This window comes from Erpetoichthys calabaricus, chromosome 3 (genome assembly GCF_900747795.2).
Source record: "Erpetoichthys calabaricus chromosome 3, fErpCal1.3, whole genome shotgun sequence".
NCBI lineage: Eukaryota > Metazoa > Chordata > Cladistia > Polypteriformes > Polypteridae > Erpetoichthys > Erpetoichthys calabaricus.
The window spans coordinates 24,007,874-24,023,034 of NC_041396.2; the positions used below are offsets into that span (position 1 = coordinate 24,007,874).

At 43.1% G+C, this 15,161-nt stretch overlaps 1 protein-coding gene across 6 annotated transcripts in view; it reads right to left on the reverse strand.

Annotated features, from left to right (window-relative positions):
- Positions 1–15,161, reverse strand: part of ppfia4 (PTPRF interacting protein alpha 4) — a 505,408-nt gene that overhangs the window by 87,561 nt on the left and 402,686 nt on the right. For all 6 annotated transcript variants that reach the window (XM_051924406.1, XM_051924405.1, XM_051924404.1 and 3 more), the window contains 3 exons: positions 12,496–12,635; positions 5,642–5,796; positions 5,111–5,192 (listed from right to left, as the gene is read on the reverse strand). In XM_051924406.1, the coding sequence (XP_051780366.1) occupies positions 5,111–5,192; positions 5,642–5,796; positions 12,496–12,635 (377 nt within the window). The remainder of the gene's footprint in view (positions 1–5,110; positions 5,193–5,641; positions 5,797–12,495; positions 12,636–15,161) is intronic.

The window sequence follows — 15,161 nt, forward strand, 5'->3', positions numbered from 1 at the left end:
CAATCAGTTGTTTGTCATTGTCAGCAGCAACATGACATGTGAACCTCCACAGTATACTAAAAACAGCTGCTCTTGGGCCCACCAAATGGTGAGCATGTCTGGATTATATAATGACATCTTTATTTAGACATTGTGACTTTAATTTCAGATTATTGACCTACCTAGTAATGTCTATCCAAAAATAAATACAAAAAAAAAAAAAGAAAGTGCACCAAGAAATTCTACTGAACAATACATTTGCAGGCTGCTCACTGCTTCTTTCTTTTATTTTTTTTTGAAGTATTTAGAACTCCGTCCTGAAGAAACTCAAAAGCTGAGAAACACAACTAAAAGTAAAAAGCATGCAAGTAGTGCAGGTGATGTGAGGCAGCACTTCAGAAAAAGTGATCAAAGGTAATCAGAACATGTAAGGTGTGGCCTAAAGTCAATTTGCATATCAGAGGTGTGTCCACAAATTATAAGCATGTGGGAGGTGTGGCCAAAGAAAAGTGATTTGGGTGTGGGGGATGGTGTAGGCCAGGGGTGTCGAACTCCAGTCCTGGAGGGCCGCAGTGGCTGCAGGTTTTCATTCTAACCATCTTCTTCATTAGTGACCAGTTTTTGCTGCTAATTAACTTCTTTTGTCTTAGTTTTAATGAACTTGATTCAGATCCCTTAGTTCTTTCTTTTTCCTTAATGAGGAGCCAAACAATAATGAGACATAAAACAAGCTGCCACATCACCAGGGAAACACATTATCTGAACATAAAGAAAGGTGAAGGTCTCAGTAAGGCTGATCTCCGAGGTCACCAAAACATCTTAACGGTGTTCTTAGAAAAAAAAGATAATCAACAGTTTTGGAAATGTCTGCTGTAGCAGAATGAGAATAGTAACAAGTCGTGGAATTAAGTAATTGGTTTAATTAACAACAAGAATTGGCTTCTCATTAAGGAACTGATTGGAGTGACATTGGCAGGAATATGAAGCCCCAGTTTAGCTGGTCATCTGTTGGCTCGTTTCACATCTCATTTCTGTTTGGCTGCCATTTAATGAAGAAGTGAATCAATTCAGAGGACTGAATCCTTAAAAACAGGGCTATTAAAATGAAGGGAAAACAAGTTAATTAGCAGTGAAAACTGGTCACTGATTAGGAAAAGGGTTAGAATGAAAACCTGCAGCCACTGCTGCCCTCCAGGCCCGGAGTTTGACACCCGTGGTGTAGGCTAAAGGCAATCAACACCTCAGCACATGGGAGGCGTGACCAAACACTTACAGCAATTGGGGGGTGTGGCCAAATGCAAATCAGCACCTGGAAGGTGTGGCCAAAAGCTACCAATACATGTGTAACCAGGGTAGATTTTAAAATCTAGAAAAAAAAACACAGGACAGCATGTATTTTGTCGATAAAGTTAATCCCATAACTCAAAATAAGTGTGGGTGCAATTAATAACACTAAACAGAGCAGGGGCATAAAGCCTAGCCAGATAGATAGATAGATAGATAGATAGATAGATAGATAGATAGATAGATAGATAGATAGATAGATAGATAGATAGATAGATAGGAAAGGCACTATATGATAGATAGATAGATAGATAGATAGATAGATAGATAGATAGATAGATAGATAGATAGATAGATAGATAGATAGATAGATAGATAGATAGATAGATAGATACTTTATTAATCCCAAGGGGAAATTCACATACTCCAGCAGCAGCATACTGATACAAAAAACAATATTACATTAAAGAGTGATAAAAATGCAGGTATAACAGACAGTAACTTTGTATAATGTTAACGTTTACCCCCCAGAGTGGAATTGAAGAGTAGCATAATGTGGGGGAGGAACGATCTCCTCAGTCTGTCAGTGGAGCAGGACGGTGACTGCAGTCTGTTTGGAGATGACACTGTTTAGTGGATGCAGTGGATTCTCCATGATTGACAGGAGCCTGCTCAGTGCCCATCGCTCTGCCTCAGATGTTAATATAATGTCATATAATACAGATGTCATATAATATGTGACAGTGCTCCCTCACTGGTCCATTCTCAGGCTGTGTCAGGTAGATACAGGGATGGGATTGGAGGAAAAAGGGGGGGCTAGAGATACACAGAAGTGAAGAGAGGTGAGGGAGGACACATGGAGTAGAGCTGAACACCGTAAGAGCAGAGAAGATATAACTTTAGCAGAATGCTGAAGTGAGACAGACATATAGAAGAAGACAGCTTCAGTAAAACGCTAAACTGAAAGAAAAGAAGTGCCAGCATAACGCTAACAAGGATGAGGATGAGAAAACTATAACATACTGAAACGCCAAGAAAATAAAAAGTGAAAAAGAAAAAGGAAACGTACGGCAATATGCTGGTGTGAAAAGAGGAGAGGGAGAAATCAAAGTTGATAAATGATTTAGAGGGGACAAAAGCAAATGCAAACACCAACAGAAAAGCACCGTCGGATAGACGGTGTCCAGAAGGCAAAGATAGTCGGGAGAGGAGGAGAACTGGAACAGGAGTGGACGGACTGTACGGGGAACAGAAGAAGAGAAACGCTGGTGAGATATTTTTTTTGGTTCAAGTCGGGGGCAAGACGAAAGGCCAAAGGAGGGACACCAGTCAAGTCAAGTTGGGGAGCATGCACTGGTACAGTGCTTTGCTGCACCCACCACACATCAAAACAACTTGGGATCCCGGTTAGCAACCCCCACAGGCAGACACGCAGCCCAGTCCCACCCTGTGGAAATGACGCTCTATATGTCGCAGCCACGTGGTACGTGGGCGACCCCTTAGCCTGGCCCTGTCGCTCGGATCGCCAACAATGAGGATCTTTACGAGCTGGATCACCCTCGAGGAATTGCACCACAGTGCAGTAGTGCCGTGACTGGCACTCCCTCACAATGCAGGTAATGTGCCTCATTCGGGACTCCATGAGCAACTGCTCATTCGACACAACGTCAAACCAACGGTACTGGGTACCAGCACAGGAACACCAGGAGGAGGAGGAATTCATTCACTCACGGTCTGTGTGTTTTCTTAATTTATTTTGTGCTGCACGTAGTTATAACACAAAGTGCTTGGTTGTCTGTTGTTGATTTCAAGTAAAGAGAAAGTTCCTTTTCTTTAAACTAGGTGTAAGTTGTGATTTGTTGTGAGCTAAATGGTTGGAGGTGACCAATACTGAAAATTCAACTATTGTGGTGGTGACACCATACTAAAGAACTCAGGGCTTTGCACTGAGGGTGGTGCAAGGGGGTTACACACGCTTCCCGGGTCCTCCCTGCGTGGAGTTTGCATGTTCTCCCCATGTCTGTGTGGGTTTCCTCCCACAGTCCAAAGACATGCGGGTTAGGTGCATTAGCGATTCTAAATTGTCCCTAGTGTGTGCTTGGTGTGTGTGTGTGAGTCCTGCAGTGGGCTGGCGCCCTGCCCAGGGTTTGTTTCCTGCCTTGCACCCTGTGTTGGCTTGGATTGGCTCCAGCAGACCCCTGTGACCCTGTAGGTAGGATATAGTGGGTTGGAAAATGGATGGATGGATGGACTCCTTGCCAACTCTCTTGAGAGCCCCAATCACACCACCCATTGACTGATTGATAGATCACAGCATCATCAGCAAAGTCAAGATCAGTGAATCTTTCTTCACCAACAGATGCCCCACAGCCACTGGACCCCACGTCTCTGCCCAACACCCAATCCATGCAAACACTGAAAAAGGTAGGAGCAGAAAAACACCCCTGTTGAACCCCAGAATCAACTGGGAAAATGCACAGGTTCTGCCTCCACTCACAGTGCCATCCAGCAGCTTTGAGGGGATCCCTTGAGGTCACAGGATATCCCACAGGGCAGCTCGATCAACTGAGTTGAACACATTATGAAAATCAATAAAGGCTGAGAAGAAACTCTGCTGATTTGTGCTCAATGACAACCAGGATGCGGCCAATGGTAGACTTATTAGGTGTAAAACCAGACTGCTCTGGTCGCTGGTAGGTGAGAAATCCTATAAGAGGATGACCCTAGCAAGGACTTTTTCCTGGCACCAAGAGCAGTGTCACCCCCCTGTAGTTGTTGCAAGACCCTATTTTCCAGTCAGTTGGGATGACGCCAGTCTCCTTAATGGAAGCAAAGATTGCTTGCAATGCCAGGACGGCAGCATTACTACCAACTTGGAGAAGTTCACCCCAGATACCACAGACCCCTGCAGCTTTCCCTACCCTCAGGTGGTTCACCACCTGTGCAATCTCAGTGAGACAGCTAAAGAACTGTGAACCCAGAGATGTCCAACATCCTAGCTAGAGAATGAGCTTTAAACAGCTGCCCAAAGCAGCCAGCCCGGTGGGTCATAACTGAGGTGTCATCTGTAAGGACCATGTCAAATGAGATATTCCAGGTCTGTATTTTTAAAGTATTCAAATTATGAAAATTCTATTTCGGCTTTGTCATACTAGGGTATTGAGTGCTGCTTGACATGGGAATAAATAAATTTAAATGATTTTAGCATAAGGCTGTGTGACACACATGCACTTGGGAAACAACCTCAATGCTCATATAAATGTAGTTACACCCCCAACCAGGAGGTGACGCTGTTGCATAATGCCTTTTCTCCTCCTCCCTCTGCAGAAGCAGTGATTGACAGCCGCATCCTGAATGACATCACTTCCAGTTCCCAAACACCTGAACCCGCCTCTTCCTGTCCTCCAGAGTAAAAAACTGGCTTTGCCACCATCCTGGAGTCAGTCAAATTGAGACTGGCATCTGAAAAGACTTCATGTTGCTGATTTCTTTGCGATTTTCAATCTACCAGTTATACAGGGTTCACCATGGTGCCCAAATCTCTATCTGTTTCTTTTATCATTGTTACAGCTGCAACATAACAAAATGTGAAAAAAGAGAAGGAGTCTGAATACTTTCTGAAGACGCTGCATGTGTTTCTACATGGACAAAGCATGCATATGGTCACCCCAAAACTCTTCTGCGATTAAAATATAAAAAAGCATGTAGTTTAGACCACACCAGCCATCAGTTTCTTTTGAGGACGCACACACTTGTATTTTATTGATATTTGCTCATCTTAGCCCGGGTGCTCTTACAGTAAGGAATTAATAGCATAAAAATAAGAAAAAATAAAAACCCAACTTACTTTTTTCTGAGCCGTCTATCTCGTTCTGCCTGTGTGCCAAGCTTCCCGAGCCCAAGCGAATCCTGGATACCAGTTTCAAATTCTGAAAGATGCAATAAAGGCTCATGTAAAATCAATCGTACAGAAAGATGCATTCAGGACGTTTTACTACAGGATGGCCAAATTCATGGACATCTGGATGCAATGAAGACAAATCAAACTTGGCTGATAAAGTACTGGCCAACTTAGCTTCTTCCTTCTACCTGCCCTGCTGTGGATATTTGCCATGTCCATCTCACATCATCACCTACCTGCTATGTACCAATTGTAATCTGGCGTTTCTAGGTTTGGTGCCCAAGACAGGCTTGCCTGCAGTCTAAATTTTTCATGGACAACACAGTGTGTCTGTTGTTGGTGACTTTACTGCAACTTTATATACCTGCAGTTGTCTTTGTCGGTTGGCAGTTAAAGACTCTGTCCTCACACATAAAAATAGTGAAACCTCTAATAAAATGCCCATATGGCCTCCCACAAGTTAGACATGCTTTGTACCTTGAGCCACTGCTATGTCCTTGCCAGTCTGCCCCATTCTGCCTTTCTCCTTCTTGCCAAATAATCGACCGATGGAAGATTTGATGCCCTTTTTCTTAGAACTCCTATGCAGGGAGTCTTGACTGCTGTTACTGCTGCTAGTCTGATCATCTGGTCTGCAATAGTGAAAAACATCATCTCAGTTAGCAAATAGTTAGACACAGGAGATCGCCATTTAGATCTCATCCTGGCTTTTATAGCGACCACAATATTGAGGTTGGACAAAAGCCTAAGAAACAGACAGGAGAGAAAGGAAGACACGATACAAACAGATTCTGAAAATCACAGTACTGCAATATAAGAACAGGGTGAGTTAGCCTCCTCCGCTATTAATCCCAAATGTCACTTTGTCTGTTGTGGAGAACCAACCTAAATGTAATTCGGGTGCTATTAAAAGCAGGAGAGGGTCTGGAGACTTATGAAGGGGATGCAAGCACATTACAACTAAAGCTGATAAGTGTGAGCCAGACTTTGAAAATCCGACTGAGTTTGTCCACATTCCAGCCCAAGAGTGGTTGCATCCTCCTGTTGAGGTTTATTTTTAAACTCGACAACAGAACGATGAGAAATTCTGAACCAACGTCTAATGGCATGTCCCTTTATCGGACACAACAAGCTGGAACTGCTTAATCCAAATGTTAATGTCTGCAAATGAACATCTGGACAGGTCTGACCATCTGTACTGCCACCTAAAGCCCAGTTACTGATTGCAGCAGGTCTCCAGCATTCAAGACATCATTCTTATGTGTGTTCAGGGGGTTATTGTATTTTTATTATTAATATATTATTGACTGTATATATTTTTCTCTCTCTTGAGCTCCTGTAAAGTTCTAATTTCCCTAGGGTGCAAATAAAGTCTATCTATCTATCTATCTATCTATCTATCTATCTATCTATCTATCTATCTATCTATCTATCTATCTATCTATCTATCTATCTATCTATCTATCTATCTATCTATCTATCTAGTTGTCTCAGCGGTTCCCAAACTGTGGTACACGGAGCCTTTTCAGGTGGTATGCATCGCGGTCCCTGAAATTTAATTTATCTGTGCAAAACTCTTTATGACAAGCCTGTTGTGAGCAAAAACCAATGAAACTGTTTAAATACAATAATACGTGGATTCCCAAATTTAGTGTGGTGTGAAATTTCGTCATCTGAATAAATAAAACCTATTATTCGAATCAGTATTTAGTTCATTTATCACCACCATAATTCTGTTTCGCGGAAGTCAACTTCTACTTCTTCACTGTTTGAGCTTTTGGTCACTAGATGAAAGCACAACGCCGACACTATTTAGTCTTTGGTAACTCTGCCTCACAGAAACTGCTCGTGTTTGTTGTTATACGTGCACTGCCACTACACAGTTGTACTAACATAAATTCATTCAATATTGTAGTCAGTGTCGTGAATTTGCTGTATATTACCTAATTAAGAATTAATCATTCATTGCAGTACTTGCTTTTTAATTTTTTTGTTAAAAATTCGGGTGGTAGCAACGCAACTCACTTAACCTCAGGTGGTACTTGACGTCCAAAAGTTTGGGAACCCCTGATCTATCTATCTATCTATCTATCTATCTATCTATCTATCTATCTATCTATCTATCTATCTATCTATCTATCTATCTATCTATCTATCTATCTATCTATCTATCTATCTATCTATTATATAGTGCCTTTCATATCTATCTATCTATCTATCTATTATATAGTGCCTTTCATCTATCTATCTATTTATCTATCTATTGTGGCACCCGGCTGGGGTTCCTACCCAGCTGGGATGCCCGGGGAGGCAGGAGGAGGGCTCATGCCTCCTCCAGACCACGAGGGGGCGACCACCCTGGTTGTATTGGGGGCCACGGGTACAGGGCTTGGAAGCTCAACCCTGTAGGGGCCCGTGGTCACCGCCAGGGGGCGTCCCCATGCCTAGAGGACCCTGGACCCCAGCACTTCCGCCACACCAGGAAGTGCTGGGGGGGAAGAAGAGAGGGAACACCCGGAGTGCTTCCGGGGAGACAACCGGCACTTCTGCCACATTGGGGCATGTCGGTGGAAAATTGCCCGTGCACACCTGGAGCACATCCGTGTATGGATAAAAGGGGCCGTCTCCCTTCATTCGGGGCTGGAGTCGGGTGGAAGCAGGACAAGGTCAGAGAGAGAGAGAGAGAGAGAAGGAGGCGGTCTGAAGAGGAGGCAATGTGGTTGGCATGGACTTTGGGGAAGAGTCCAAGAGTGTGGGTTTGTGGAGCACTTTTGGACATTGTAAATAATAGTAATAGTGTAAATAAACGTGATCTATCTATCTATCTATCTATCTATCTATCTATCTATCTATCTATCTATCTATCTATCTATCTATCTATCTATCTATCTAAGCCCAGGTGTCTCTCGGGTTAAGTTGTATTGTTTGCATATACAGTACATTGCAGCGCCTAAACAGCACTCTGAACATAAATCAGCTCTCATCTAGTAGTCAAAATAACATCATGCTGCAGTAAACGACAGACTGTTTCTTTGCATTATGGTAACCGATTATTATTATTATCATTATGGTAGCTGATTATTATTAACTGCATTATGGTAACTGATCAATATTCATGAGTGGGGTGGAGCCTTCAAATAAAATACATAATGGTGTGTAAATGTTAAATCGGTTGTACATTGGACTGTATGCAAACAATACTGCTTAACTCGAGATACAATCGAGTTTAACTGTATTTACATATAATTCTGACCTTAAGAGACACTTAAGAGTAACACCAAGGAGGTTAATTCACTCTTTTCTTTTACTGTATTTATTATTTTATCCACTGGATGGGAGCAGAACACTGTACAAGCGCCAAATGGACTTCGCGCAATACATTCTAACATAACAGGGTAACCTGAAGAATCTGAATATTTCTGTGTGTTTTGCCACCCTACGGTAACTCAGCATTATTCATGACTGGGCTGGAGTGTTCAACCAAAACACAAAATGGTGCATAAATGTGAAATTAACTGTAAATTGGACTGAATGCTAACTATACAGGTTAACCCAAGAGGCACTTGAGTTTAACCATATTTACATAGAATTCCGTACCCAAGAAGCGCTCAAGGTTAATGCCAAGTAGGTCAATTCTTATACTGTAGTTACTATTTTATCCACTAGATGGCAGCAGTCATTTGGACTTAACACTCACTATACATTTGAACAAAACTGGTTACACTGAAGACTCTGAATATTTCTATGTGTTTTGCTGCTCTATTGTAACTCATCAATATTCATGCATGGGGAGGAGCCTTCAACCAAAACACACAATGGTCAGGTCAGGGAGCATGCACTGGTACAATGTGTTCCCACACCCACCACACGATGAAACAGCTCAGGATCCTGGTTTGCAACCCCCCAAGCAATCATGTGGTCCAGTCCCACTTCTGGAAATGACCCTCTATCTGCCGCAGCCAGGTGTTAAGTGGGCATCCCCTTGGCCTTGTCCAACCACTCGGGTCCTCAACAATGAGGATCCTGTGAGCCAGATCATCCATAGGAAATTGCGCCACATGGCCGTAGTCCTGTAACTGACGCTCCCTCACAATGTGGGTAATGTGCCTCATTCAGAACTCAGTGAGCAACCGTTTGTTAGAAACAAAGTCAAACCAGCAGTACCCAAGGATTCTCCAAAGTGACACAGTACTGAAGGAGTTCAGTCTTCGTCTCAGGTCACTGGACAGCATCCATGACTCGCAACCATATAGCAAGACAGGGAGCACCAGGACTCTAAAGACTTGGACCTTCATCCTTTAGATATCAGGAGCGCCACACACCCCTTTCCAGCAATGACCCTCCACATTCTCTTCCAATTCTTCTAGTAAGAGTGATCAGAGTCACTAGGCGTTACGTGGGCGTCCCCTTGGCCTGGTCCAGAACTCAGGTCCTAAACAGTGAGGATCCTGTGAGCCGTTTATACACGAGGCCCCGGGTCCTTCCAGTATATTGGCTTACCGGTCGGGAAAAAGCCTCAGCCATCCATCACAACAGGATAAAACTTTGTGAGGCAGAGGTTATCAACACTCCATTTATAGCGCCTGCTGTGAGCAGACAAGCGAATAAGAAATGTATCCTTACATCAAAAAAACTGTACCAGGAATCTAGGGTAATATTTATTATTTTCAGTTTTGCAGAAACGCGGAAGGAATGTTTTCCTAAAACAAAACCTTTTCAACTTCAAAGTGGACGTATTCGATAAGTGTTAAGGATTTCTTGAACATTGGGACCCCAGTGCTCATGAACTCCATTTTAAAATGAAAGAGCAAGCTAGTTATTTTTTATAATGTTTCAAATAGGCTTCAATTTAGAACACAATTTCATGAGGCAAATGAATATCTACAACGACTGTGAAGAAATAAATTCGGGTTGAAAAACTGCAAACTCCAAATCAGCAATGCAGAGACTTCACTCGAGCTCCATATGCGCAAAGCATACAATTATTCAACTCAAAATTATATATCGAGCACATCTGTCTCATCTATAACTGTCCAAAATGTTTCCAGGGCAAGATCCAACCTGCGAACGCTGCAGTCAAGTCCCTGCCTCACTGGGTCACATGTTCTGGGCCTGTACCAAATTAACATTATTCTGGACCAAAATTTTTAAGTGCCTTTTAGACAGCCTTGGCGTCACAATCCCTCCTAATCCACTAACAGCTGTGTTTGGTGTTCTTCCAGATGGGTTCAAAGTGGAGAAGGACAAACAAACTGTGATTGCATTCACTACACTTTTGGCATGCAGACATATTTTGCTAAACTGGAAGAATCCTAACTCTCCTCTTTTAAGTCCGTGGGTAACCAATGTTTTATACTATTTGAAACTGGAAAAAATCAAATATACATATAGAGGATCTGTACAGAATTTTTTTAAAACCTGGCAGGATAAAATCAATAAAATTTTAGGATAAGCTCTTAAATCACAGAGGAAGTACAGTAATTATCTCTGCATCTCTTTTTCCTCTCCATTCATCTCTACTGGCCTATTAAACTCATTAATTTAGGTATGTCTACAAGCCTTAAATTTTACTCTGTTGGCCACGCTCTCTCTTTCTCAGGGGTGGGGGTCGACTTGTTTTTTTTTTTTTTTCAATCCTATTACAGTGGAACCTTGGTTCACGACCATAATTCGTTCCAAAACTCTGGTTGTAAACCGATTTGGTCATGAACCAAAGCAATTTCCCCCATAGGATTGTATGTAAATACAATTGATCCGTTCCAGACCATACGAACTGTATGTAAATATATATATATTTTGAAGTTTTTAAGCACAATTATAGTTAATCAAACCATAGAATGCACAGTGTAATAGTAAACTAAATGTAAAAACATTAAATAACACTGAGAAAACCTTGAACAACAGAGAAAACTAACACTGCAATAGTTCGCGCTATAGAGCTACCAACCGCTGGCTAAAACACTTTTTTTTTAATGAGTTTTAAGCACAGGGAAAAAAATGAACATTTGAAAAAATCCGTAATTTAATAAACCACCAAGAACAGTAACATTGCAACAATGCACACTATGAACCGATCGCTGTAAACAGAAGTGAAAACAAAATCAAGCCCAGTGCATCCTTTAACTGCCTTCCTACCTGCGTCCAGCTCCCTCTCTCTCTGGCGCTGCCCGTGTGTGTGCGCAGCTCTCTCTTGCGCTGCCTGTGTGTGTGCGTCTGTCTCTCTCTCTCTTGCGCTGCCTGTGTGTGTGCGTCTCTCTCTCTCTCGCGCTGCCTGTGTGTGCGCGCGCGTCTCTCTCTCGCGCTGCCTGTGTGTGTGCGCGCACGTCTCTCTCTCTCACGCTGCCTGTGTGTGCGCGTCTGTCTCTCTCTCGCGCTGCCTGTGTGTGCGCGTCTGCCTCTCTCTCAAGCTGCCTGTGTGTGTGCACGTGTCTCTCTCTCTCTCTCGAGCTGCCTGTGTGTGTGCACACATCTCTGTCTCGCACTGCCTGTGTGTGTGCGCGCGTCTCTCTTGCTCTGCCTGTGTGTGTGCACGCGTCTCTCTCTCTCTCGTGCTGCCTGTGTGTGTGCGCGCGTCTCTCTCTCTCTCGCTCTGCCTGTGTGTGCACGCGTCTCTCTCGCGCTGCCTATGTGTGCATGTCTGTCTCTCTCTCGCGCTGCCTGTGTGTGTGCGCGCGTCTCTCTCTTGCTCTGTCTGTGTGTGCACGCGTCTCTCTTGCGCTGCCTGTGTGTGCGTGTCTGTCTCTTTCTCGCGCTGCCTGTGTGTGTGCATTCGTCTCTCTCGCACTGCCTGTGTGTGCGTGTCTGTCTCTTTCTCGCGCTGCCTGTGTCTGTACACGCGTCTCTCTCTCGGCTGCCTGTGTGTGTGCGTCTGTCTCTCTCTCTCGCACTGCCTGTGTGTGTGTGTGTGTGTCGCACTCTCTCGCTCTCTCTCTCTTGCTTGCTGCACAGGAAATACACAGGGAGAGACTGAACATGTACAAACCGAAAGGGAAACTGGCTTGTTCGTATACCAGGTGTGTGGTCATGAACCGAGGCAAAAGTTTGGCGAACTTTTTGGTCGTAAACCGATTTGTACGTGTACCAAGACGTTCATGAACCGAAGTTCCACTGTATTTGTAAAAATTGATTGATTTGTATGAATGATTACAATAAAATTAATTTTAAAAATAAATAAATAAATAAATTTTAAAAATAAAAAAAATAAAAAAAAAACTCCAAACTTATCCTTTAAATACTGTATTTTTCAACTCTAATTTGCTAGAATTCTTCTGTCTTCAGTTCCTTGAGACACCATACACAAATTAAAAACATCAAGTGATCATTTGCCGTACCCTTTGCCTTCCTCTTGACTAGTGGAGAGGAGGGAATGGGCCATCTGCTCTAGCCGCAGGCTTCGGGGGGATGAAGGTGGCGACGTCTCACACTTGATAGTAGCCTTGTCCTCTCGACCCTCTTCTCGAGACCCCGGAGACTGTGGAGTGGAGTGAAGTTGTGTTAATACATCTGGCAACAGAAGGCCCTTTCTGAGGCCTCATTGGAAGCAACTAAACATAAAATAATAATTCATTGAACCTCTTCAAGCAAAACAAAAAAAAAATTATAAAATAGTCTCAAATGACAGCACTGGCAGAATGATAAGAGCAGAACAGGCAAAAGATGGTGTGCCACCTTTCGAAGAAGTGGCATGAGGTGGCATCATGAAGAGTGCACTGAAAATGTTAACTGCATAAATTGGTCGGTCATTTTCTAACCCGCTTAGTCCTGAACAGGGTCATGGGTGTTCTGCTGGAGCCTATCCCACCTGGCATAGGGCGCAAGGCAGGAACAAACCCTGGACAGGGCACCAGTCCATCACAGTACAAACACACACACACACCGAACACACACACACACTAGGGCCAATTTATAATCGCCTAACCCAGCGTTTCTCAACCTTTAAGTATTTGCGACCCGAGTTTTCATAACAGTTTTAATCGCGCCCCCTAACGTTTTTTTGAAAGGAGCCCACTAATACCAATTTGTTCTTTTTTAACTAATGATACAGTATATCATAGATGCATATTTTATTATACCTACTTAACTTTTATCGACATTTATCTAACTCTATATTTATTTTTCTAGTATCACAATGTAGTTTAAGTTAATTTGTCTTGGTTTCAATAGATGTATTTTTCATTTGTATTTTTGTATTTTGTGTTTTCTTTTTTTCACATCTTCATGCCCCCCTTTTTGTTACTTTGCGCCCTCCTATGGGGGCCCGCCCCACAGTTTGAGAACCACTGGCCTAACCACCAAGTCTTTGGACTGTGGGAGGAAACCCACACAGGGAGGTTCTGGGGCACGAATCCTGGGTTCCTAGCTGTAAGGCACTGTGCCACCTTCTGCCCCTGCATAAATAATCATATTTAACCCTTAACTACTCGTGCTTTGTCCAACGTCCTTTTACTTGAACCTACCAGCAGCATTCACCATCTATCCACAGCTTGATTCACTAAGCTGAATCAACTTTACGAGACGGTCCTGGCGCTTGCTGGACTTTCTTGGGTGCCCTGGAGCCTTCTTCAACAACAGCAGGAGAAATGGGTTTTTTGGGATTAAGTTCATTTTCATGACAAAGAGGGACTTTATAATTAATTGCAATTCATCTGATCACTCTTCATAACATACTGGAGTGGATGCAAATTGCTATCATAAAAACTGAGGCAGCAAACGTTGTGAAAATTAATACAGTGTTTGTGTCATTCTCAGAACTTTTGGCCACAACTGTACAGAGTCACAATGGTTTCCCTCCAGTGTGCCCTCAGACAGTTTTATGAGTGGGTGCACAGTCTCAAGTTCCATATTGTGCATTTGGTACACCATGCGGGTACGTATGTATGTATGACAACGATGAGATGTTCTTCTTGTAGTGACTTTGTCTGCAAAGAACATTCAACAACTGAAGTGAATTGTGATACAAATGCTGCAGTGGATGAAAGTGTGACCGGTGACAAATGAGCACTGGAGAAGTGCATCAGGTTTATTGTCAGAGAGTCCTACAATGTGTTATACTCTTCAGTAATATGGTATTAAATTACATTAAAACATGTACAATTTAAAATGACTGCAAGATTTTATATTACAACCTCACAGTATGCATATAACTGTAAATAGCCATTTTAACATCCATCCATCCATCCATCCATCCATTATCCAACCCACTATATCCTAACTACAGGGTCACAGGGGTCTGCAGGAGCCAATCCCAGCCAACACAGGGCACAAGGCAGGAAACAAACTCCGGGCAGGGTGCCAGCCCACTGCAGGCTATTTTATCATTGGTGCATAATTTACACCACACAAGTACTTATGAGATGAGAAATGGTGTCAGTAGTTAAGGGTTAAAATAGTGTGATCAGAGTAAACATTTCGGGCAAAAATGAAATGAATAAGTTTCACTTCTTGTAAAGGGTAAATTCCATTTCTGTCATCTAAGAAGAGGACAGTTCTGTTGTTAGACTTTAGCCATTTCAACATTTAAAACAGCAAAGGACATCCAGTGACATCTGTTATTTGGTTTTGAGTTCACATTAGTTAACTTGGGGGACACTCAGTAATGTAAAAAATATTTGGAGTTCAGCCGCTTGATTATTTCAGCTTTGTTTTATGAATTGTTGATTACTCATTTATCAGCGACATACTGTAGAAACCGAATACCATCCATCCATTTTCCAACCCGCTGAATCCAAACACAGGGTCACGGGCGTCTGCTGGAGCCAACCCCAGCCAACACAGGGCACAAGGCAGGAACCAATCCCGGGCAGGGTGCCAACCCACCGCAGGAAACCGAATACAAGCGGCTGAAATGAGTTTCCTCCGCAGGGTGTCTGGGCTCTCCCTTAAAGATAGGGTGAGAAGCTCAGTCATCCGGGAGGGGCTCAGAGTAGAGCTGCTGCTCCTCCACATCGAGAGGAGTCAGATGAGGTGGCTCGGGCATCTGATCAGGATGCCACCTGGA